At 48.5% G+C, this 25,775-nt stretch overlaps 1 protein-coding gene across 1 annotated transcript in view; it reads left to right on the top strand.

Moving 5' to 3' along the window:
• The window catches only part of larp1 (La ribonucleoprotein 1, translational regulator), a 48,775-nt gene that overhangs the window by 11,335 nt on the left and 11,665 nt on the right, over positions 1-25,775 (top strand). The window contains 9 exon segments of the mRNA XM_074672072.1: positions 7,903-7,967; positions 10,571-10,636; positions 14,525-14,596; positions 18,096-18,249; positions 19,092-19,226; positions 20,733-20,885; positions 24,451-24,613; positions 25,336-25,480; positions 25,563-25,737. Of these exon segments, the coding sequence (XP_074528173.1) occupies positions 7,903-7,967; positions 10,571-10,636; positions 14,525-14,596; positions 18,096-18,249; positions 19,092-19,226; positions 20,733-20,885; positions 24,451-24,613; positions 25,336-25,480; positions 25,563-25,737 (1,128 nt within the window).

The following is a 25,775-nucleotide window of genomic DNA, read 5'->3' as shown; positions in this document are numbered from 1 at the left end:
TGGGGTGTTTGGGGGTTTTGGGGTGTTTGGTGTTTTGGTGTTTTTGGGGTTTTGGTGTTTTTGGTGTTTAAGGGTTTTGGAGTTTTGGGGGTTTTGGGGTGTTTGGGGTTTTGGTGTTTTGGTGTTTTTGGTGGTTTTGGTGTTTTTGGGGTTTTGGTGTTTTTGGTGTTTAAGGGTTTTGGAGTTTTGGGGGTTTTGGGGTGTTTGGGGTGTTTGGGGTTTTGGTGTTTTGGTGTTTTTGGTGTTTTGGGGGTTTTGGTGTTTTTGGTGTTTTGGGGGTTTTGGTGTTTTTGGTGTTTTGGTGGTTTTGGTGTTTTTGGTGGTTTTGGTGTTTTGGTGTTTTGGTGTTTTGGTGGTTTTGGTGTTTTGGGGTCTGGAGAGGATCAATGTCATTTCAGTTTGTTTTGATGGAGAAATTAATTTGAGATAAGATAAATTTGAGTTGGGAGCAGTGACATGGGACATATTAAACCAGCTGTAGTCCAGCTTCATGAGTCTGTATTAAACAGGATCTGATCTGTGGATCTGACAGTGGACCACAGGAACCATCCCCGGTCCCAGTGACCCAGAATGCAGTTCCCCCCTCAGGTCTTAAACCCTCATGAAGACTCTGAGATCAGGGTGGGGATGAATGTAGAAAATCAAACCGCTTCCTGAAGCTGCAGCATCTGGCTGAGGCCTGCTCCCGTTTCCCAGCATCCCCCTGTTTATCTGCGCCTGCAGAGCCGACGTGGCACAAAGTTTATTTATAGGACTCTCCAGTGATACCCTGCAGGCTCAGAGCAGGTACCCTCACTGTGTGTGTGTGTGTGTGTGTGTGTGTGTGTGTGTGTTTGCTGCAGCACTCATGGGAACTGGTCTCTGGACTCCACCTGAGGAGTGTGAGCCGTGGGTTTTGGGTGAAATGTGCAGATAGCGGTGAATGGGAACAGACAGCTGCTGTTGGAGCGCCAGCGAACAGAGACGTGTGTGAAGGAGCCGACGCAGGAAGCGATGATGGCTAACGTGAGCTGGCGGGGGCTGGTTGTGACTAATGTTAATGGTTGCCCGTGGCAGTGGGGCGTGCACGGCGGAGTGGGCGCCGTGGGGGAGACGGAGAGGAGGGCGTGAACAGAGGGAGGAGCTGACAGCAGAGAGGGTGATGATGGACCTGAACCAGTGTTTCCTGAGTAAACGACTGGAATCAGTGAAAGGATGAGTGTAGCTGATACTTTTCCTCCAGTAACAGTTTTACTCTCTCCATCTCTGGTTATAACACAACAGAGAAACCTCCACCTCTTCTACCTCCACCTCTTCTACCTCCACCCAGCTCTGGGTATTTGGGATGATCTGAGCCGTCCTCGTCTCTGATTGATAGTAACAGTGACATGACTGTAACGTCAGAATATGATAGAAACGTTATCTCTCTCAGGATGAACAGTGACTGAGCTTTTCAGGGTCTGAACATGGCTCTGTCCTTTTCTCACTGAGTGTGAAGTTGTGTTTTTGGAAACTCCTTTCCTCTGCAGTGGAGCAGAGAGTTGAAGTGTAGAAAGGATGAAAGTGTTTCCTCCTTGAATCAGACTCTTCACCATCAGCTTCAGAGGACAGACCCTATCATCTCCTCCAGAGGAAAACTCGTCTGGTTTCTCTATGAAAACTTGGCGTCACAGCGTTTCCTGCTGGTTTGGCAGAGAGCAGATCTGTAACTCCATGTTCCCCGTGATGGAGCTGGATCACCAGCGTCCAAACACTCTTCAAACTTCAAACTTTACAAACCTAAAAAAGAGTAGAAACAGACTGTGAGGGAAACACGTCCCTGGAAGGCGTCAGAAGTCGTCTCTGAGAGGACGTCCTCTCTGCCGCGCCGCCTGGTTGGAGCAGCAGCTCGTAGTCTGGCTCACGTCCCAGCCCTGGGAGGCTCCTCTGACCTTAGACTATCATCTCATATCATCTGACACACACCCAGCTCTGAGCGCTCGCTGAGTGCTCGCTGAGCGCCCACTGAGCGCCCACTGAGCGCCTGTGAGGGATGCCTACGTGCCCTGGGTGGGGACACGGTGCTGCACGGCTCAGCTGATCTGAACGACTGAAGCTTCTTCACAAACCTGCTCTTTATCCTGAACAACCAACGTCTGTCTGCTGCTCTGAGCCGCTCACAGCAGGAGGGTCAGTCTCAGCAATCGGTACCGGTACTCTACGGTACCAGTTTTCAGTACTTTCTTGTGTTTATGTAGTAGACAATATCAATTTGTTAACTAATGAAATATTTTTAAAAAATCAATTTAACATATTTATTTTTCGATATATAACCTTGTAATGTTGTGTTCATGCCCAGCATGGAAAATTGCCAACTCTTCCACTCCCTCACAGTCACAAGGATGTGTTTAGGTACCTAAACATGGCACCTTTTGGTTTTACCTGAGTCCATACTCGGTACTTTTGACAGAATTTGGTCGGTACCTATAAAAGTACCTAATTCGGTACCCATCCCTACTCTGGGTTTTATCAGCTGAGAACCAGATCAACCAAGAACCAGATCAGCTGAGAACCAGATCAGCTGAGAACCAGATCAGCTGAGAACCAGATCAGCTGAGAGCTAGATCAGCCAAGAACCAGATCAGCTGAGAACCAGATCAGCTGAAAACCAGATCAGCTGAGAGCTAGATCAGCCAAGAACCAGATCAGTCAAGAACCAGCAGACACCAGCTAACTAAGCCCTGGTCCCAGTCCCTCTGAATGTGGTACTCAGGACAGGACTCAGTCTCAGGCCGACCGTGCTCCCCGTCATGATGACGAGGCAGAACGACTCTGGAGTTTCATCAATCAACCCACTTCCTGTGAAGGGATTTTCAAAATAAGAGTCTGAGGAATGCAGGAACAGTGAAAGCTGCTGATCTGTCCTGCTGTGTGTGTGTGTGTGTGTGTGTGTGTGTGTGTGTGTGTGTGTGTGTGTGTGTGTGTGTGTGTGTGTGTGTGTGTGTGTGTGTGTGTTTGCCTGTTAAACGCTCCGTCATGCTCTGTAAGCAGCACTTTTCGCTCTCCCTGTCCACTCTAAGCAGATCAGGGCGGATAAACTGAGGAATGCTAGAGACCTCTCTCTGAAACAGCTCCTGGTGTTGCCCAACTCTCTGTGAGGCTGCTCAGAGGAGACCTGGACTCTTATTGTTCAGTGAGCTCTGAGCTCTCGTGCTTCATATGTGGCTCAGTGCTCGCTCTGGAAACGAGGGGAGGAAACTCTGGAGGAGATCCAGGTCTAACCCAGGCCTGGGCTGCTCCCTGCCAAGTGAGTGAAGGTTGACGTGATGAGGCTGTAGCTGTTAGTCTGATGGAGCTGCTCACGGCTCACAGACGTGTCGCGGCTCACAGACGTGTCGCGGCTCACAGACGTGTTACGGTGAGGGTCTTCAGGGTTTATGAACGTCCGGGGGGCGGCTGTAAAACTAAAAACTGATCCTCAGAAAGAGTCTCTTTGGGAACCCTCAGAGGAGGGATGTCACGGTCACGTTGGGCTGATTCTGGCATTTCCTAATTGATCAGTGATTACCAATATTAACTGATCATTTACATCACTGAGTGAAAAGTGCTGCTGACGCGTCGGTACATCTGAGCGCTCTGACCTCCTGAAGCTGACGATGAAAGCATGAATGAGGTTAACCAAACACTTTACAGCAGTAACACCTGCTTTACAGCACACTACGGTAACTCCTCAGGGACAAATGGCTCAAAAAGAGCTGTCCTCACGTCGGCTCTGTTTGAGTATCATCTCAACAAACACGTCACCCTGCACGCCAACAAGCAGTTTCCTGTATTTAAAGAAACCAGTTCTTCCTCAGAGCGCCACCTGCTGCCATCTTTAAATCCACACTGATCTGAAGGACGCCACGCCCTCTCCCTGTGAGCTCAGGTTTTATTTCAGCCTTGGTTTTTATCTCCTCTACATCTTCTCTCTGTGAATCAGTGGCGTGCTGGAAATCGTGGAGACCATGTGACCCAGACGCAGCTTGGCAGAGCAGACGAAGCAAAGGTCAGAGCTGTGCTGTCAGGAAGCTCCAGCTCAGTCTGTGTTTAACGATTTCTCCACTGTTTGACCTCAAAAATCAATGAAATGTTTAGGATTAAAGTTCAGGAGTCGTCCAAGGCAAAGGCAGCGAGTGACGGCAGCTGACCCTGCTGGTCTCAGGTCTGCAGAGCGGGTTTGGTCAAAGGTTGAGATGTTTCCTCCTCCCTGACCGTGATCCTCTCCTGTAATGACACCAATCCGAACGGAGGCGTGGAAAGACTGTTGTCAAATCTAAATTGTCATGAAATGCAGATTTTTGTGGATCAAAAACTGTTTCAGTTTTGTGTTTCTTCAGTTTTTCATCGGTTGCTCATTGACAGCATTTTTCCTCCCTGAGTTCAGACGTTTGAGCCGTGCTTCGCTCCTTTTCTGTCTTCAAACCTCCACCCTGGTTTTCATTACGACTGTGAGCTCCGGGTTTCTGAAGGTCTGAGGTACGTCCCTGACCTGACCTCGGTCTTCTGCTGCCTTTCATTCCTGAGCTGTAATCTACTCAGCCTCCACCTCGATCCGCTCAGGACATTCACTCCAACCTCTGAGGGCTCTGAGGGCTCTGAGGGCTCTGAGGGGTCTGAGGGCTCTGAGGGGTCTGAGGGCTCTGAGGGCTCTGAGGGGTCAGAGGGGTCAGAGGGGTCTGAGGGGTCTGAGGGCTCTGAGGGGTCAGAGGGCTCAGAGGGGTCTGAGGGCTCTGAGGGGTCAGAGGGCTCTGAGGGCTCTGAGGGCTCTGAGGGCTCTGAGGGGTCAGAGGGCTCTGAGGGGTCTGAGGGCTCTGAGGGGTCAGAGGGCTCTGAGGGCTCTGAGGGGTCTGAGGGCTCTGAGGGCTCTGAGGGGTATGAGGGGTATGAGGGGTCTGAGGGCTCTGAGGGGTCTGAGGGCTCTGAGGGCTCTGAGGGCTCTGAGAGCTCTGAGGGGTCTGAGGGCTCTGAGGGGTCTGAGGTCTCTGAGGGGTCTGAGGGGTCTGAGGGCTCTGAGGGCTCTGAGGGGTATGAGGGGTATGAGGGGTCTGAGGGCTCTGAGGGCTCTGAGGGGTATGAGGGGTATGAGGGGTCTGAGGGCTCTGAGGGGTCAGAGGGCTCTGAGGGGTCTGAGGGCTCTGAGGGGTATGAGGGGTATGAGGGGTCTGAGGGCTCTGAGGGGTCTGAGGGCTCTGAGGGCTCTGAGGGCTCTGAGAGCTCTGAGGGGTCTGAGGGCTCTGAGGGGTCTGAGGTCTCTGAGGGGTCTGAGGGCTCTGAGGGCTCTGAGGGGTATGAGGGGTCTGAGGGCTCTGAGGGGTATGAGGGGTATGAGGGGTCTGAGGGCTCTGAGGGGTCTGAGGGCTCTGAGGGCTCTGAGGGCTCTGAGGGGTCTGAGGGCTCTGAGGGGTCAGAGGGGTCTGAGGGCTCTGAGGGGTCTGAGGTCTCTGAGGGGTCTGAGGGCTCTGAGGGCTCTGAGGGGTATGAGGGGTATGAGGGGTCTGAGGGCTCTGAGGGGTATGAGGGGTATGAGGGGTCTGAGGGCTCTGAGGGGTCTGAGGGCTCTGAGGGCTCTGAGGGGTCTGAGGGCTCTGAGGGGTCAGAGGGGTCTGAGGGGCCTCTGATCTCTGGATCTCTGGATCTCTGGATCTGGTCTCAGCTTCCTGCTTCTTCCTCTTCCTCTTCCTCCTTCTCTTCCTCCTCCTCCTCTTCCTCCTCCTCCTCCTTCTCTTCCTCCTCCTCCTCTGCCTCCTCCTCCTCTTGCTCCTCCTCTTCCTCCTCCTCCTCTTCCTCCTCCTCCTCCTCCTCTGCCTCTTCCTCCTCCTCCTCCTCCTCTTCCTCCTCCTCCTCCTCTTCCTCTTCCTCCTCCTCTTACTCCTCTTCCTCCTCCTTTTCCTCCTCCTCCTCTTGCTCCTCCTCTTCCTCTTCCTCCTCCTCTTCCTCCTCCTCCTCTTGCTTCTCCTCCTCCTCCTCTGCCTCTTCCTCCTCCTCCTCTTCCTCCTCCTCCTCCTCCTCTGCCTCTTCCTCCTCCTCCTCTTCCTCCTCCTCCTCCTCTTCCTCTTCCTCCTCCTCCTCCTCTTCCTCTTCCTCCTCCTCCTCCTCCTCCTCCTTTTCCTCCTTCTCCTCCTCCTCCTCTCCCTGTCCTGGTCCTGGTCCTGGTCCTGGTCCTGGACCTGATGGTCTGTAAGGAGCTTCCTGAGCCTCTCTCGGTGTAAACAGCGTTCGGTGTAAACAGCTCTGTGAGGTTCCTGTGAGCCGCTCTCGGTGTAAACAGCTCTCGGTGTAAACAGCTCTGTGAGGTTCCTGTGAGCCGCTCTCGGTCTCTGATCGTCCAGTGAGGCGTCGTGGCCAGAGGCAGGAAGAGGCCGGGTGTTGACTTCAGGACAGGAGGCGAATCAGGACGGTTAAATCAGAGGAGATGATCTCTGAGTCTGTTAGTGAATGAAGAGAACTCTGGTTTCCTGATCCAGAACATTTATTCTGTGTGATCAGCTCCATACGACCCGTCTGTTTGAGCTCCTTCAGGCTCGCTCCTCTGTCCGTGTGCAGCGTCTGTCATTCTCATTGGTCGACGTGGTTTCTCCAGAACCAGGACAGGAGTAGCTCCTCTGCTGGAGGTCCAGATGATTTACAGTGGGTTTACCTGGAACAGGTAGATCCAGGTTAAATGGAGGGGACTGAAATCAAAGTTGAGACTGTGGACCTGAAGGTCTCTGAAAACCTCCGCTCTCTGTCTCCACCTTCATTCTCTGTCTCCACCTTCATTCTCTGTCTCCACCTTCATTTCTCTGTCTCCACCTTCATTTCTCTGTCTCCACCTTCGTTTCTCTGTCTCCACCTTCATTTCTCTGTCTCCACCTTCATTCTCTGTCTCCACCTTCATTTCTCTGTCTTCACCTTCATTTACTCTATCTCCACCTTCATTTCTCTGTCTCCACCTTCATTTCTCTGTCTCCACACTCATTTCTCTGTCTCCACCTTCATTCTCTGTCTCCACCTTCATTTCTCTGTCTTCATTTACTCTGTCTCCACCTTCATTTACTCTGTCTCCACCTTCATTTCTCTGTCTCCACACTCATTTCTCTGTCTCCACCTTCATTCTCTGTCTCCACCTTCATTTCTCTGTCTCCACCTTCATTTCTCTGTCTCCACCTTCATTTACTCTGTCTCCACCTTCATTTCTCTGTCTCCACCTTCATTCTCTGTCTTCATTTACTCTGTCTCCACCTTCATTTCTCTGTCTCCACCTTCATTCTCTGTCTTCATTTACTCTGTCTCCACCTTCATTTCTCTGTCTCCACCTTCATTTCTCTGTCTCCACCTTCATTCTCTGTCTTCATTTACTCTGTCTCCACCTTCATTCTCTGTCTCCACCTTCATTCTCTGTCTTCATTTACTCTGTCTCCACCTTCATTTCTCTGTCTCCACCTTCATTCTCTGTCTTTATTTACTCTGTCTCCACCTTCATTTCTCTGTCTCCACCTTCATTTCTCTGTCTCCACCTTCATTCTCTGTCTTCATTTACTCTGTCTCCACCTTCATTTCTCTGTCTCCACCTTCATTCTCTGTCTTCATTTACTCTGTCTCCACCTTCATTCTCTGTCTCCACCTTCATTTCTCTGTCTCCACCTTCATTTCTCTGTCTCCACCTTCATTCTCTGTCTTCATTTACTCTGTCTCCACCTTCATTTCTCTGTCTCCACCTTCATTCTCTGTCTTCATTTACTCTGTCTCCACCTTCATTCTCTGTCTTCATTTACTCTGTCTCCACCTTCATTTCTCTGTCTTCACCTTCATTTCTCTGTCTCCACCTTCATTTCTCTGTCTCCACCTTTATTTCTTGCTGCTGTGAGGTTTTTGTCAGGTGTAGCTGAGCCGTAACCTCCACCTTCTCGTTTCTTCCCACAGAGTCGACCGGCCCCGCCAAGGTGGTGAGAGCAGGAAACCCACCCAAAGCCAGGCGTGGAGCAAAGGTAAGACTGTGTGTGTGTATGTGTGTGTGTGTGTGTGTGTGTGTGTGTGTGTGTGTGTGTGTGTGTGTGTGTGTATGTGTGTGTGTGTGTGTGTGTGTGTGTAAATCTGTGGCTGAATGGCCCAAAGCATCATAACTAGTAGAGATCAGTCGACATCGTAACAGGGATTTTGAATTTAATCATGAGCCAGTCGTTTATAGCCGCGTTTCCACCAAGCAGTCCGGGTCGGTTCGTCTCGGTACGGTGCGCTTTAAGCGGCGTTTCCACTGACTCATCCCGGGACAGATCCCTAAAAACCGAGACGAGCCGTCCCACTTTTTTGGGACCCTTTCGTATGGGTGCCAGACTGAACCGATCTGCTCTCGGGAGGTGGAGCAACACACTGCAGACGATTGATTGGTCAAAAGAATCGTCACTTACCCCGACAGCGGCTGCATTTCTCCTGGCGGCTCACAGACCTCTCTGAAACGAAGCTTGATTGTTCTTTGTAACAGAGAGTTACATGAAAATCACAGAGAGGACGAAATGCTGCATGTCTTCATCCGTGCTCTTTGTTTACTGTGTCGCGTTTTCTTCTTTGTTGGATTTAATCGCGGGGTAAGCTGCTACGGCGTCGCGCTATTGTTTACCAGCTGTGGCTTCCGGCATGCGGCTTACACGCCGCCCACCACGAGAGGGCACAGTTTGCTGTGGAAACGCAAACGGGATCAGACTTTACTGTCCCAAACCGTACTGAACCGACCCGTACTGCTTGGTGGAAACGCAGCATGAAGCCCCGTTTCCACCAAGCGGTTCAGTTCAGTTTGGTTTGGATCATCATCATCATTATCACCATCACCATCATCATCATCATCATCATCACCATCATCACCATCACCATCATCATCATCATCATCATCACCATCATCACCATCACCATCATCATCACCATCACCATCATCATTATCACCATCACCATCACCATCATCATCACACTTTTCACATGGTCTGGTGCTAAAAAAAACCCCCAATAACAGAAAGAAAAAGTGCTGTGAAGCCGAGCCCTCCTTCAACAGTTATGGAGCAGTATTAGCTGTAAATTTACATTTCTGGACTTTTTCAGTAACAGATGCTGGAAAAGACTTGAATCCAGCCAGATAGAGTAAATAATAAAACAAATCACAGTTTGATGTGACACAAATATCATGTTAAGATATGAGATGAGCCAAAACTGGATCCTGGTTTAAAGGACCTGATCCTGGTTTAAAGGACCTGATCCTGGTTTAAAGGATCTGATCCTGGTTTAAAGGACCTGATCCTGGTTTAAAGGATCTGATCCTGGTTAAATGGACCTGATCCTGGTTTAATGGACCTGATCCTGGTTTAAAGGACCTGATCCTGGTTTAAAGGACCTGATCCTGGTTTAAAGGACCTGATCCTGGTTTAAAGGACCTGATCCTGGTTAAATAGACCTGATCCTGGTTTAAAGGACCTGATCCTGGTTAAATGGACCTGCTCTGCTTCTGGTCAGACTTGGAAAGTTTCTCAAAAAAAGTTTGCACAGGTCAAAGAATTGAGATTTTAACATCCAGTCAGAGTTTTTTGTCCTTTACTGTCTGAGCAGAGGATTGAAAACTTGTGTGGGGAGGTCAGTGTGCCTGATGTTGGAGGTAACGATGTAATCTGAGTGGTGATGAGACCAAAGCACGTCTGAGGTGTTGAGTTTTCACAGAGAAGATAAAAGACTCAGCTTCACTGCCGATAAATACCGATAAAGTCAGTCATGGAGAGAGCCAGCAGCGTGTATAGGCGTTAATCCCTCACAGTGATCTCAGAGCCAATCCAAACAGGGCGTGTCCGCAGCGCTCTGTGGAGGTATGAGTGTGATCACAGGTATTTACCCATCAGGCCTCAGGCAGCGTGGAAACCTCCCCTCACACTTCCTGCTACGCAAACATGCAAAAAGTGAGTTCCTGGTGAGCCGATGTCCCAGATAACGCTGACGAACGCTGACGAACGCTGACGAACGCTGACGAACGCTGACGAACGCTGACGAACGCTGACGAACGCTGACGAACGCCTCCAAGCATTTCATTCACAACCTCACGACTGTGGCGGCAGTCAGAGTCTTTGACCACGCCTCAGCCACAAACTTTTACAGCGCCACGCGCTGAGAGCGACGTCTCAGAAACCCCTGACCAATCACAGGAAGGACAGGATCAGAGAGTGAAAACATGAAGGAAAGATGATGAAGTTTTCCTCTGGAGGACTGAAAATCTTTGACGTGAATCTGTAACAGGCTTGGTGTTAGGGAGAGGTACACGACCTGCAAACATCCTCAGTACTGCGTGCACAGGTACAAACATGATTTCACACACTAACTCAGTGTTTACACCTGGTGAAAAAGTTTTTTTTTCAGCAGACATTAAGCTAAACTTTTAATTTGCAGCCATCAGATGCTTTTCCTGTTTTCACCACACACCACACCAACAAACGCTGTCAGGAGGAGATCAGAGTTTCACTGCTTTCCTTTCTGACCGAGCAGTTTTTACAGCTCCTGAAAACAGTCACAGAAAACTGTCTTTGTCTCTCTTCCTCATCCCTCTTTTTTCCTTTTCTCTCAGGTTGGAGATTTCGGTGACACCAACAGCTGGCCGACTCCTGGAGAGATCGCAACTAAAGACATGCAGGTGTGTGTGTGTGTGTGTGTGTGTGTGTGTTTGCAAGAGGTGGATGGATAACTGATGGATACCTGTTGGCTCAAAGCTGCCCGTTTCTATCCTGGTCCTGGTAGAGGTTTAGGTTTTAGGATCATCAGCGTAGAGAGACAGATCTGCTGCTCAGCATCTGACCCTGCAGCAGCTCTTTAGAAAGATCCATCCTAGAGAAGGAAAGGAAACAAGGAAACCATCAAAAGTCCTCGTTAATAAACAAACTGGTTCGTCTTGGAAGTCTTCTTCTCCGTTTGGCTGACGTGTGCTGGACGCAGGCGTGGTCCCAGATAGAGCTGGAGCTTTTTGCTCAGACTCCACCCACACGCTGCGTGTAGACGGCGCCCCTCGCTGACAGATGCTGGGTGGGATTGTTTTTTCAGCTCGTTTGTTCAGGTTTCAAACATGGCACTGACGGTCAGGAAACTGTGCTGGGCAGATCATTTTTATAACAAATTATCAGTTTTGATATTGACGAATCAGTCATTGATTTTTTCTGTTAGTGGATTAATCCTGACTGCTTTGGGTTTACACCTGGTGACTCTGTTTCCTCATTGGCTCCAGGCTTCACACCTGAAAACTGTTTAATGTGGCAGGCCACAAACAGCTCTGCAGCTCCTCACAGGGACGTACGCTCCTCATTACAGTGGCTCCATTAGACAGAGAAAGAAACTGACTTTCCAACTTAGCAACTTTGTTGCTAAGTTTAGCAACTTTCAGACCCCTATGGCAAATGTTTTCAGAAAAGCAACCAGCAACAAACCTGGGGACTTTGGTGGAGTTTGTGGAGGAAACTCTGACATGAAGCGTGTTTTGATCTTACCCTCCCCTCTCCAAAGCGCAGACAGGTCGTCCTCAGTCACAGCCTGAGCAGCGAGCTGCAGACCGAGGGAGCAGGTTCACGTCTCATCGTTTCTTCTGCTGGTCTGAGGCCCGGGTCAGAAGGAGGGCTGATAGTTAGACATTAAAAAGTTTTACACATATTTACAGAGCTCTGAGAGAGAGGTGTATGATCCAGGTCTTAAAGTGTAAAAGTGGAAAGTGTTTGCTCCAAACGGTGAAACCCGCTCAGGCAGTGGTCTGTGGTAACGCTGCCTCAGCGGCGTGGCCTATGAGCGAGCAGTCGGTGCAGTTTAACAACATGAGAGGAGTCGTCGTTCTGCCCAAAGCACATTTAATCACGGTGAAAACGCCTCAGTGTGACTTTCTGTGTTCATGGAGCACTTCAGGCTCAGATGATCACAGCAGTGACGACAGACTAAAGCCTAAATATGCTCTCTGTTCCTCCGCCTGATAACGACTGTAATAACCACTCCATCAGTGTCTGCAGGAGGCTGGAGGATGCTAACAGCTAACAGCTAACAGGCCAAGGTGGAGGAAAAAGCCCTGAGTCATGACAGCAAAGGAGAGGGAGGAAGGAGGAGTCAGAGGAAACTAGGCCGGTGTTTGTGGAAATGGTGTTTTACACATTCTGAGTGGGGATGATCCACCAATGAGAGGGAGCGGCTTGGCGTGCTGGGTGGACGTGTCGTGGTCATAATTACACAGCAGAGCAGCATCCACAGGGAGCTGTCTGCTCCCGTCGGCTCGTCCCTGCTCCTTTCTGAGGCCTGCGTCACCGCGGCGATAAGGAAAGACACTTCCTGTCGTTAACGAGCGTTTGTGACCGGATCATTCTCCAGGTCAGAAACAAACGAGATGCTAGAAGAAGACTTTAACACCTTCATGTTCAAGCTCCTCCCCCCCTGGTCCCGCTCCGTTCAGGTGTCGATTCACTCAGCAGACTGACCCACAACCCCACAACCCCCCTCCCCTTCAAACCCCCCCACAGCTGCTGCTCTGCAGGGGGATGCGTCTAATTCACGCCTCCTCTCAGTAGCAGCAGTCGTCAATCAGCCCTCAGAGACGTTTCTATTTCTGATCTGTGGGCGATGGTGGAGGAGCACAGCGACCTCTCTGACCTCCTCTATTTCAGGCTGCCAGGTCTGAGCGAGCAGGAGGAGCCTGTCGGCGAGCAGGGAAATGTGGGTCACATAGTCGGAGCCGGGAATAACCAGCAGCTCTGGTGGCAGGATCCACAGGTGGGAGGGGGTGGGGTTCAGAAACGGTGGCCGAGGCCTGGGAGGGATGTCCTTTTAGGGATCCCCTTCAATAAACCCATCCTGATCCGAGCCGCGGCTATTCTTAGAGAGCTGGAGTCCATCGTGCAGCGCCTGGAGCCCTAAATCAGGGGCAGAGGTCATACGAGCAGGAGACAGACACCCTGGAGTGACAGAGCTGGACTTTCTGAACGCAGGATGAGGTTTTATTCATGTGTTCATAAAGTTTCAATCCAAGGCTGTGATTCTGTTTCCTATAAGTGAAAAAAGTTGAGTGATTTGGGAATAAAATCAAAGTTGAGGGAAAAACAGTCAGAGGGGGAAAGTGGGATGGGCCCGTACTCTGCTCTTATCCAATCGTTTCATCCCGCTCGCCGTGTTCGTCTCTGTGTGTGGAGTAAACATGCTCACCTCCAGTTTGGTGGAAAGGGGTTTCCAGGAAGTGCCCTGACATATGATCAGCTCCTGCCTCGCTGTCATGGTGGTTAATTGGCTGATTGTTGCTAACGCTGTGACTAAATGAACTGGTCCATGACCCTGCTTTAGTTTCCCTCTGTACTGACTGGGCCTGAGCTGTGGTCGGACACCCAGAGATACAGATGTGATGTTCAGCGGTGGGATCAGCAGGATGCTCCTGTCTGAGGACCTCGCAGGTTGTGTTGTGGTGTAGATGAGATCAGGACCAACAGTCTGAGGAAATGAGTGGATAACAGTTGATCTCACATTCATCAAATATCTGAGTTTTACCCACGGTCCAGCTCATCCTGCTGAGAAAGGTTTTAGTTGTGACAGAAGAAAAAGGTTTTTGCTTTAGCACCTCAGTCTGTCCCTGCCTCCTCCACCCACAGGCTCACTGCGTCTGTATGTCAAACAGGTATTTAGTGGCAGCAGGTTTGAGTGGAGGAAGCCACGTTGACCCAGAAAGTGACTGCATAGAGGCTTTCAGAGAGCTGCTTTCCCTCACTCTGACCCTGGGTTACATATCAGCACTTTTCTGTGTTAGTGCTCATCACACAGTGTTGAACATCTCGTCCTTAAAGAGGGAGATAGCTGTTGTTTTGTTTCTCCACGGCTGCAGCAGAAGCCTCCTCGGTCCCTCCCTGTGGTGAGGAGGGATGAATCAGCATCCTCTGATCTCTGCAGCCTCACCGTCCACAGTTTCTCAGCCGTTACGTCACTTTTTGTTATTGATCCAGAGAATAAAACACTCCACCACTCACACCTGAGCTGTAAACACAGTCGTCTGCCTTAATGGTTTGTTTCACACTTATCTATCCTCTAAAAATAACCGGCTCCCATCCCCCTCTGTGCAGCCTGCAGAGCAGTAAACCAGGGGAACAAACGCTCGTCTCCTCGTTATGACACAGCATTAGCACGTTAGCCTGAGCTGATACAGGGAGAAGTTTCTGAAACCCAGAGGGAGCTCTTCACCTTGTTGGATGGAAACAGCTCCCATAAAGTTGGAGCAAGACATCGACACAGAAGAGCTCATGAGGATGATTTTCATAGAGCCTGACTGCAGGAGTGGAGGAGGACTCGCTGAGACTCAGAGCTAAAAAGTCCCAAAACACTCAGGGATCAAGACTTAGTGTTTGTCTCCTCCCCCTGTGTGCTTTCCACATGCTGTATGCCTCTGTCTGTGTGTGTGTGTGTGTGTGTGTGTGTGTGTGTGTGTGTGTGTGTGTGTGTGTGTGTGTGTGTGTACACATGTCCACCTCATGTCCACCTCACTGTCTTCTCTAAACTGCTGTCCCCTTCCTCTGTTCAGATGGAGGCAGTGACACGGACCGTGTCCTGCCCGCCGACTGTCAGGCAGGTCAGAGACTCTTGGAGATTCACTGTAAGTTCCTCTGAAACCTGCAGCCTGCCTCCTTTTCAAGCCTGTGACTGATTCAATCCCAAAAACTATTCCTTGAAGAAGGCTACTTATGTTAGCATGCTAATGCTAATGCTGGCACTGCTTAGTCGTCCTCTGAACACTCGATGCTGAGTTCATCTCACAGGAAGGTTTGCTCTGAGCCAGTCTGAAACAACTCAGGAGACTAAATGTTGTCGTTAAGTCTTCACGTGTAGAAAAATAAAACGATTTATTATTTTTTCATCCTGAAGCTAGCATCAAAGCCTGGTCAGCTAACCCCTCCAAATTGGAGCTTATTGAATAATACAGGGTTAGGGTTAGCACTGCAATGGTTCAGAAACATCTGTGAAGCTAACACTGGCTAGCATTAGCAGACTTTCCTTGTCAGTCTAAATAAAGTTGAAGCAACTGTCCAAAGGGTTTGATTGGGAGCAGCTGGTTGTTATGTAACCCGTCAGTGTGTGTGATACCCAGAGTGAAGTCATGTACACTGTGCTCTATTTAAAGCTTAGAGCTAAGCTAACTAGCTAAGCTAACAGTGTTGGCCTCCTGTTGGATGGTTGGAGCAGCAGAGATACAGCAGGAAGTTGTGTTTTAGGCTAGCTTACACTGACAAAAACCATCAAATGGACTTTTTTTATGATGAAGGTTGACACAGATCCTTTTTAAAGCGTTTAAAATCTTAAAGTTGTGCTGTTTCAGAGCATTTGTTACAGCTGTTTCTTCATAAAATAACATCTTACAGCATTATTTTAACTTTTATCTCATCTGTTACAGCCTTCCTTCACAAACAACATGAGAAGCAAAGATAAAATACTATTTATTCAGCTCAAGTTTCATTTTCTGCACAGGTGTATTTCTCCTTTTAGCTGCTGTTGTAGATGTTAGCCGTGTCGCATGGACAACTTGCTTCACATTTAGCGAATTTGACTCCAGTGAAACAAAGAAAGTCAAACCCTGGGGCCCACTCTGTAAAACATTACGACACCACTAAGTTTTTTATTCCTTCTCCACCTAGATGGAGTTTCATTATTGAGGTCTCTAATTGTCGCTAATTGTCTCATCGATTCACAGCAAACCTGTAAAATTTCTTGTAGAATCAAAAAGTCTTTAGGGACAGATCAGTGTCAGACCTTCCTGGAGGTTTATCACATTCATATGTGAGGATGGTCTGATCCCTGATCCCCCAAATTAAGGAAATGGAGACTGATCAGTCGATCGGTGTCTAGTAAAAACTTACTTGAAAATATAAATGAATACGTAAAATGTAAATCCATGAGGTTTCAAATCTTGTTGCTGATCTGAATTTTAATTTTTCTGCTCTTTTCTTTCCATTCAATCCTTTGCTCATCTCAGCTACTTATGAGTCTTATTATAACAGTGATCCAATCAGTGATCTCAGAGATTTCACGCTGCTTCATTTCAGACTGACGATAACTCAGTAACAGAGCTGTTTGTGCCTCCTCTGCTGTGTGTCTGTCAGACTGAGGACTAACTAAACTCCTCAGCTGTCTGTCTGTCAGACTGAGGACTAACTAAATCTCCTCTGCTGTGTGTCAGACTGAGGACTAACTAAACTCCTCAGCTGTCTGTCTGTCAGACTGAGGACTAACTAAAACTCCTCTGCTGTGTGTCAGACTGAGGACTAACTAAAACTCCTCTGCTGTCTGTCAGACTGAGGACTAACTAAATCTCCTCTGCTGATTGTCTGTCAGACTGAGGACTAACTAAATCTCCTCAGCATGTCCGTGGGGGGTCCCTGAGTTCAGAGTGGTTATATCACCTGTGACCTGACTCCTCTGGGGCGGGGCGTGTGGAGGTGTGTCAGTATGTGGGCAGAAAGGTCAGGTGCCTGCGTGTGGTATCTCTTTTTGCCTGGAGCTGAGTGATTTGCATGACTCGTATGCAAACCCCCGTGGGCTGTCAGACCTCTCAGAGACGTGTGTGTGACTGATAGCCGAGCCGTCAGGGAGCAGAGCAGCTGGACTCAGTTTGATTTGAATTCACTGAGATATCGTCTCTGTGAGCGGCGATAACGCTCAGGCTCTCTGTGTCTCTGTGTCTGTAACGGTGTCTGAGGACAGAGGGGGCGCTCCTGTGTCTCTGTGTCTGTAACGGTGTCTGAGGACAGAGGGGGCGCTCTCTGTGTCTCTGTGTCTGTAACGGTGTCTGAGGACAGAGGGGGCGCTCTCTGTGTCTCTGTGTCTGTAACGGTGTCTGAGGACAGAGGGGGCGCTCCTGCGGCTCTGCTGCCGTCACAGTCTGTAATGAGACGGGACTAAAGAGGAGATAACCACATGCAGAGTCTATTTAGCTCTGGTCTTTTTTATTTTCACTTTCAGGTGATAAAAAAATACATTTTCAAACTGAATGCAAAATATGTTTAAACCATTTCATTTACTCAGAGCTTTCAGGATACCTGATAGGTCCCCGAGGAGACATTTCATTTCAGTAACATCCCCTCCAAGACATATCAAAAACGGGGACATGGGGACATGGGGACATGGGGACATGGGATACAGGATGGGAGACACTCAGGAGCTGCGAGCGAGCCCGGTGCACAGGGAAACACATCAGGACGATAATTCAGGCTTCAACAGTTTGATCAGCACCAACAAGATTTTATTAGAAACTTTATGTCATATGCTGGGGTTACAAAAAACAGGTAGAAATTACCCACAGGGGGCGCCCTTTAACCAGTTTCCTGATCCTGTCCTCTGTCCTGTCCTCTGTCCTCTGGCGTGTTGTTTTGAATGAAGGCAGTAAAAGCCAAAATATAACTTGTGATAAATTTGGACGGCGTCACCTGTGGGTTAAGCTCCGCCCCTCCATCAGTTCCTCTTTCCCCCCACGTTAAACCAACAGAACCTGACTGTAGAGGCTCCTGGTATCCAGTGCTTCTTGAACAGTCTCAGTTTCCAGGTTCAGATGTTGTTTTCTGATTTTACTCTGTGACAAACACTGAACTTTAAAATCAAAGGTCGTCGTCTGATCGATAACCAACGTGTGATCTGATAAACACAGGACATGTATTATTAGAGGTTAAATACCAAGCTAACTCCATTACATTTTGTGCCAGTGTTGGCGTCCCCTGTGGACACAGTGGTCTGTGCTGGTTTTTAAAGAAGTGTTTTTGATGAGATGACCTTTGACCTGTGGCTTACACCTTTCCTGAGGCCTCTGCTCGGTCCTCTGTCCTCCTCCTGCCGGGCCAGATGTGTGACTCCATGGGAGGGTTAGAGAAAGAGCCTGGCTCAGATTTGTTTTTCCAGAGAAAGATTATTTTAAGTTCTGAGACTGAAGAGCTGTCCATTAATGTCTCTGTCTCAGTTTCACCCAGCATGTCTTCATCAGTGTCCTCTGATGGTCCCACGGTCTGCTGTGACGACTCTCTGACTGAGTCGCTGGTTTACACGAAGGGCTCCACTGTTCCTTCAGCTCCTGTTGAAAAGTCTTTCTGTTTCAACCTGTTCCCCTCCAGGGCCCGAAGAGACCGACCACAGCCAAGAAGGAGTCCAAGGAGAAGAGGGAGAGCATTGAGGAGAGCAAGGAGAACCTGAAGGCCAAGTCGGACGACTCTGGAGAGGAGAAGAACGGAGACGACGACTCCCAGAAGAACGGGCCGAAGAAGAAAGGTGAATGTGGATCACTCAGTGAGGGAAAGATGGTTACAAAGAGCTGACAGAAGATCTGTGTTAGAAAAACCAGCATTAGATCAAAAAACATCACCCAGCAAAGTGTTTCTCCACACTTTTCCTTTCAGCTCCATGTGTAACGCTGGTTTTTGTTTTAACACATTTCTGCTGCTCCATGGGTTTTCAGAGACGACCCTTTTTAGGTAGATATAGATATCTAGATATTTACCTTTGGACATTTTTAGTCCTGAGCTGCAGACGTGCTGTCGACGTGATGAGCTCTTCATGTCTCTTCTCTGAAAAACATCATGAGGAAACTTTCACAGCTCTGATCACAGCATCCAAACAAAACCTAAACCCAAAAACAGAACCACACAAACCTTTCCTGCTGAACCCGTCAGACTGGGTCAGACTGGGTCAGACTGGGTCAGACTGGGTCAGGTCTGAGCTCTGAATCGGTCTCTGTGGACCCATGTCAGAGCTTTCAGCTGAAAGACCATGAACATGCTCGGTGGGTTTCAGGCAGGACTCCATCTTCTTCTCTCAACCAGCTTTGGTGTGGTGCACCCTGCTGGTCAGAAGAGGCACTGCAGCAGACTTTGATCAGCCTGGTTCAGCTGAATAACTGGTGATCTCTCAGACATCCAGCTGCTTTCCTTTCTTTATTCAGAGAGGGGTTTTAGGGCTTTAAAGCTCAGGCGGGGTTTGACCCTGGCAGAGCGTGGGCCGGCTCTGTGGCTCTGAGTGGATGAAATCAGGAAATCATCTCCGTGTCGACCGTTTTGGTTTCGTTGAGATCTTTGTTTTAAAACAGCCTTTCCCTGTTTTGTCTTCTCCTACAGGAAACAAGCACAAGTGGGTCCCTCTGATGATCGAGGTGAAGTCCGAGGGTCCCAGAGAGCGCTCGGCCTCCAGGAACAACAGCCGACAGAACGAGAACCCGCGTGTGCCCCCCAACGCCAGGAACGACCTCAGAGGTCAGTGTGTCACGCGTTCAGCTGTCATAGTTTTATTTCAGAGGGAAACAACAGACTTTCATTGATTTGATGAAAGAAGCTGCTGTCATTCACGGAGGTCTCTGCAGAGGAAAGTCTGAGACGGTGTCACATCCTTTTTCTTCCCCTCATGTTTCTCTTTTCATGGGAAAACAGGTTAATCTTTTTATTCAACCAGGAAGAGACTGGTTGATTAAAAATCTCTTTTCCAGAGGAAGCAGGATTTTTATGTCTGTGGTAACATGAGGTCAACACCAAACAGGTTTCTGTCTGCGTCGCTGTTCCCGGCTCACTCACCAAATCCACCTCTGGACTCTGTCTCAAGGGAAGGAAATGGATGAATGAATCAGCTGATGAGCGCAGGGATCTGACAGCGGGATTCAAAGTTTTTGAGCCTAAAGCTGGACTTTGGAGGAGGTATCTGGGGCCATGTCCACACGTAGCCCGGTTTTTAGGAAACCTCTTTTCTTTTTACACGTTTAGGCCTGCCCGCAGTGTAACCTCAGTGAAAACCATGTCATCTAAAAGCTCCGGCCATCAGATGATTTTGTAAAACTCCGGTTTCGTGTAGACGCCAGTAAACAGAGTTTTTGGTTTTGTAACGTCACAGCTGAATGACGGGGGCTCATTCTGATTGGATGGCGCCGGTTTTACGTCAGAAAAACACCGCCCATTATAGGTTCACCGGCAGATTTACCCGCTGCGTGTGGAACAAAGTAGTTTTTAAGTTCCCGGCTACGTGTGGACGTGGTCTGGGACTGAGGGAGCCTGAGATCCCAGCCGGATGGTTTCACATGGAGCTTTACGTGCCAGCAGTCATTAGCTGCTGCGGCTGTTTGACTTGTGAGAGCATGTGACAGCAGATTTCAGCCCGTCGTGTTTGTGTTACGCAGAGTTCGTAGCTGTTGGTGGTGCACAGGCAGCGTGCATGATTCAGCAGCAGGATGTGGAGAGCTGTGTGTGTGTGTGTGTGTGTGTGTGTGTGTGTGTGTGTGTGTGTGTGTGTGTGTGTGTGTGTGTGTGTGTGTGTGTGTGTGTGTGTGTGTGTGTGTGTGTGTGTGTGTGTGTGTGTGTGTGTGTGTGTGTGTGTGTGTGTGTGTGAGGTCTTGGTAATCAGCTACTTCTGCTTTGATAACTCGGCTTTTCACCGTGCTCAGTGGAAATCAGTCACAGAGGAGAGGAAATGTGCCGTTGGCTCAGAGAGGATCGGGTCTTTCCTGCAGCAGAATCTGAGTTTCAGGAACCTCGACTTTGAGAAACGAGAAATCTTCAGACGTTTCTCCACCCTGCTGTGTCCACTGGACTGTGTGTGTGTGTGTGTGTGTGTGTGTGTGTGTGTGTGTGTGCGTGTGTGTGTGCGTGTGTGTGTGTGTGTGCGTGTGTGTGTGTGCGTGTGTGTTTGTGTGTGTGTGTGTGTGTGTGTGTGTGTGTGTGTGTGTGTGTGTGTGTGTGTGTGTGTGCACTGACTGGACTGTTGTCTCCCTGCAGACTGGCACAGTCAGAAGTACGAGAGAGAGTGGCGTGACGACCACGACGAGGTGTCCAGCGTGAAGAGCGAAGGAGCGCCGTTCCGTGGAGGGTTCAGAGGGCGAGGCCGTGGGAGAGGACGAGGCAGAGGACGAGGCAGAGGTAGTGGGAGAGGTAACACACACACACACACACACACACACACACACACACACACACACACTTTCTGAAGGGGGAATTGGAGATCTACCTGTTGAAGACTTGAGGAAAACACTTCATGTATTTCATGTTTTAACGAGCTCAGATGTTTGAATATAACCAAGAACCTGGTCTTTAAGTGTTATTTTATTTATATTTAAGATGTTTCCTGCTGAAACTCTCTGATGTTTGAGCTTTAAACTTTTACATTATGTGAAAATAGAACTTTAACATGTTTTTAATAAATTCAGTTACCTGCAGTTACCACCTGTTACACCTCCATGCAGCATCACTTTAAAACACATATAAAACACACACGTGTGTGAGTGAGACGGCTCAGACTGAACACGTCTGAGGGCCCTGAAGTCTGTCTCACAGTTACAAACAGTCAGCCAGAGTCAGTCAGTCAGAGACAGTCAGTCAGAGACAGTCAGAGACAGTCAGTCAGAGACAGTCAGTCAGAGACAGTCAGAGACAGTCAGTCAGAGACAGTCAGTCAGAGACAGTCAGTCAGAGACAGTCAGAGTCAGTCAGTCAGAGACGGTCAGTCAGAGACGGTCAGTCAGAGACAGTCAGTCAGAGTCAGTCAGTCAGAGACAGTCAGAGACAGTCAGTCAGAGACAGTCAGAGACAGTCAGTCAGAGACAGTCAGTCAGAGACAGTCAGTCAGAGTCAGTCAGTCAGAGACAGTCAGAGACAGTCAGTCAGAGACAGTCAGTCAGAGACAGTCAGTCAGAGACAGTCACAGTCAGTCAGAGACAGTCAGAGACGGTCAGTCAGAGACAGTCAGTCAGAGCCAGTCAGTCAGAGACAGTCAGTCAGTCAGACAGTCAGTGACAGTCAGTCAGAGCCAGTCAGTCAGAGACAGTCAGTCAGAGACAGTCAGTCAGAGACAGTCAGTCAGAGACAGTCAGAGCCAGTCAGTCAGAGACAGTCAGTCAGTCAGAGCCAGTCACAGTCAGTCAGAGACAGTCAGTCAGTCAGAGCCAGTCACAGTCAGTCAGAGACAGTCAGTCAGAGACAGTCAGTGACAGTCAGTCAGAGACAGTCACAGTCAGTCAGAGACAGTCAGTCAGAGACAGTCAGTGACAGTCAGAGACAGTCACTCAGAGACAGTCACAGTCAGTCAGAAACAGTCAGTCAGAGACAGTCAGTCAGAGCCAGTCACAGTCAGTCAGAGACAGTCAGTCACAGACAGTCAGTCAGAAACAGTCAGTCAGAGCCAGTCACAGTCAGTCAGAAACAGTCAGTCAGAGACAGTCAGTCAGAAACAGTTAGTCAGAGACAGTCAGTCAGAGACAGTCAGTCAGAAACAGTCAGTCAGAGACAGTCAGTCAGAAACAGTCAGTCAGAGACAGTCAGTCAGAGACAGTCAGTCAGAGACGGTCAGTCAGAGCCAGTCACAGTCAGTCAGAGACAGTCAGAAACAGTCAGTCAGAGACAGTCAGTGACAGTCAGTCAGAGCCAGTCAGTCAGAGACAGTCAGTGACAGTCAGTCAGAGACAGTCAGTCAGAGACAGTCAGTCAGAGACAGTCAGAGACAGTCAGTCAGAAACAGTCAGTCAGAGACAGTCAGAGACAGTCAGTCAGAAACAGTCAGTCAGAGACAGTCAGTCAGAGACAGTCAGTATGGTGGCTCCTGTTCTCTGATTGGTCTGTATGTGACAGTGTGTCTCTCTAATTAATCTGGAGATTAATTGAGTAATGAGGAATGTTGCACATGCAGCAGTTTTTCATTTAATCTGTTCTTCCTGTTGATGCTTGAAGTTTCTCTTTTGTAGTTAATCAAAGATTTATCTCATGAGTTTTTTCTGAAAAGTTTTGCTTTAAAATCTCAGACTGTCTGACGCTCATTAAGTTTAATACAGTTTATACTAAAACCACAAACTGGGATTTAATATATATACTGTTATAGTTATTCATAGTTCTTAAAGTGGAGAGTGAGGTTAAAGAAGACAAATAGAAACAATCTGTAAGTGTGCCCCCCTGCCCTCATTGAGCCAACCCAGCCTGAAGTCTGGACACGGCCCTGCTCAGAGACACAGTAACGGTGTGATATGAAAGCTCACAGACTTTAAGGTTTGATCCCCTAAAGCTGGAGGAAACTCATCTGTTGGTTTTTAATTAATGAGAGGAAAGATGAACTAAAACTTCTGATCCAACGTGAGCAGAGAGGTGTTTCCTGTTTGAGCGTGAGAAGGATTAACGATCGGCTGATGTGAAATACACGCCAGTGTCAGAGTGCAGCACTCATCATTACAGCCTCCACAGACTGATTCAGATTAATGTTAAATAAAACCCACACAGAGTGACAGGAGGAACTTCTGCTGCTGAATCTGATAAACCAGAAGTTTCCCCCACGACTCCGTGTTTATAATGTGTCTGTCCCCACAGTGAGCAGTCCGTCACTAAACCAGGCGTAGGGTTTATTTAAAGCTGCAAAACTAAGAGATGAAGTTTTTAACCTGTGGATGTGCTGTCGACGTGATGAGCTCTTCATGTCTCTTCTCTGAAAAACAAACTCTGAGGAAACTTTCACAGCTCTGATCACCGCACTGAAGCAGGAGAATTGAAAAAAACACTCTAAACTTTGACTCTTAGTTTGTAGTTTGACTCCTTAGTTTGTAGTTTGACTCTTCAGTTTGTAGTTTGACTCTTCAGTTTGTAGTTTGACTCTTCAGTTTGTAGTTTGACTCTTCAGTTTGTAGTTTGACTCTTAGTTTGTAGTTTGACTCTTAGTTTGTAGTTTGACTCCTCAGTTTATAGTTTGACTCCACAGTTTGTAGTTTGACTCTTAGTTTGTAGTTTGACTCCTCAGTTTATAGTTTGACTCCACAGTTTGTAGTTTGACTGTTAGTTTGTAGTTTGACTCTTCAGTTTGTAGTTTGACTCTTCAGTTTGTAGTTTGTAGTTTGACTCTTCAGTTTGTAGTTTGTAGTTTGACTCTTCAGTTTGTAGTTTGTAGTTTGACTCCTCAGTTTGTAGTTTGACTCTTCAGTTTGTAGTTTGACTCTTAGTTTGTAGTTTGACTCTTAGTTTGTAGTTTGACTCTTCAGTTTGTAGTTTGACTCTTAGTTTGTAGTTTGACTCTTCAGTTTATAGTTTGACTCTTAGTTTGTAGTTTGACTCCTCAGTTTGTAGTTTGACTCTTAGTTTGTAGTTTGACTCTTAGTTTGTAGTTTGACTCCCCAGAGTCAGGAGCAGGAGGAGGAGGAGCAGGAGGAGGAATATGTCAGTCTGGTATTTCAGTACGAACTCTCAAAGTGAAGCAGGAAAAGTCAGAATATGTGCAGGATGAAACCAGAAGCTGCAGAGGGAAGAAAACCAGGACTGACAACAGTAGTGATTGATTTTTATCTTATTCAGTTTCTCTCACGTTGTATTTTAAATGAAGGAAAAGACTTTATTTGATAATAACAGAATTAAAAAAAACAATCCACTCATGAGGTCTGCGTCCCTCCTTCAGAGTCGGGCAGACTGAAGCGTGTCGTCTCAGAGCAGATCTTAACCTGCGTCTCTCTCCACCCTCTGTGTCTTTAAGGCCACTACGAGTATCACTACGGCTACAAGTCCTACGACATGAAGGACGCAGCGTACGGCCAGAAGTTCGGCAACACGGTGACCTACTACTACGACAACATGAGCAGCAACGACCTGTTCTCCGTGGACCAGGACCTGCTGAAGGACTACATCAAGAGGCAAATGTGAGTTTGTTCCTGGAAACAGATCAACGACAGGCACAGACGGGTTTATCAGACGAGCTGTGGACGTGATGAGCTCCTCATGTCTCTTCTCTGAAGAAGCTGAAGCAGACCTTAAAGCTCTGATCTCAGCCGTTAATACAGGCTTAGGGTTAGGACTGACTCACTGTCAGACCGTGGACCAGCCTTAGAGCTTCTGAGTTCTGAGTTCACGCTGTGAGAATCCTCTGTTTTACCCACAGGGACATTTTCCTCCTCCTCATTGAACCCATTCATCAAGTTTAGAAATGAAATGTTTAAAATAAACTTTGTGATGATATCTAATAAAGAGCTGCTGTCACCCTGTCATAACTTCTAGGAAGGTGAATGATTCAGTTTATTCATGTTGACTCATGTTTTTGTGGTTTCACCATCGGACGGTTTAATTTGAACTGAATCTTTTTTAAATGGTAGAAATGTCATAAAATACTCTGACACCAGCAGAAACTAAGACCACACATTTGGAGGTGCTGTTAGTAACTGTTGGTAGTTTTTCTGGTGTCTCCTTAAAGGAAGCGTCATGGTTTCCTGGTTCCCCTCAGACCAACAGATAACCTGTTTCAGCAGCGGTTTCACCGTCTCATTAATCCAGTTTTCACTCCCGTCTCCATCCCTCTGGTGTTAGCTCAAAGCTAGCTAAGTGATCAGTGCTGCTCAGTCTAACCGCCTGCCTCCTCTCCCTGCAGAGAGTACTACTTCAGCCTGGACAACCTGGAGCGGGACTTCTTCCTGAGGAGGAAGATGGACCAGGAGGGTTTCCTGCCCGTCGAACTCATCGCCAGCTTCCACCGAGTGCAGGCGCTCACCACCGACGTCAGCCTCATCCTGGAGGTGAGTGCGTCTCTTCGACTCGTAGACGCCGTGTTTTCTTCTCCATCTAACACCCTTACTGACCTTTGACCTCTGCCGTCAGGCCCTGAAGGACAGCAAGGAGGTGGAGGTCATCGACATGAAGATCCGTCGGAAGGTGGACCCGGAGAAGTGGCCTCTGCCGGGTTTGGCCATGCCCAACCAAACACACACCGACTTCTCCCAACTCATCAACTGCCCCGAGTTTGTCCCCCGACAGCTGACGGAGGAGCCCAGAGGTGAGATGGTGTCCGGCTGTGCAGGGGACAGACCCCGA

Source organism: Halichoeres trimaculatus, unplaced genomic scaffold (genome assembly GCF_033239565.1).
Source record: "Halichoeres trimaculatus isolate MK-OKI-2021-1 unplaced genomic scaffold, fHalTri1.1 fHalTri1_scaffold_6, whole genome shotgun sequence".
In the NCBI taxonomy this organism is placed as follows: domain Eukaryota; kingdom Metazoa; phylum Chordata; class Actinopteri; order Labriformes; family Labridae; genus Halichoeres; species Halichoeres trimaculatus.
This window is presented reverse-complemented; position numbering and strand designations above follow the sequence as displayed.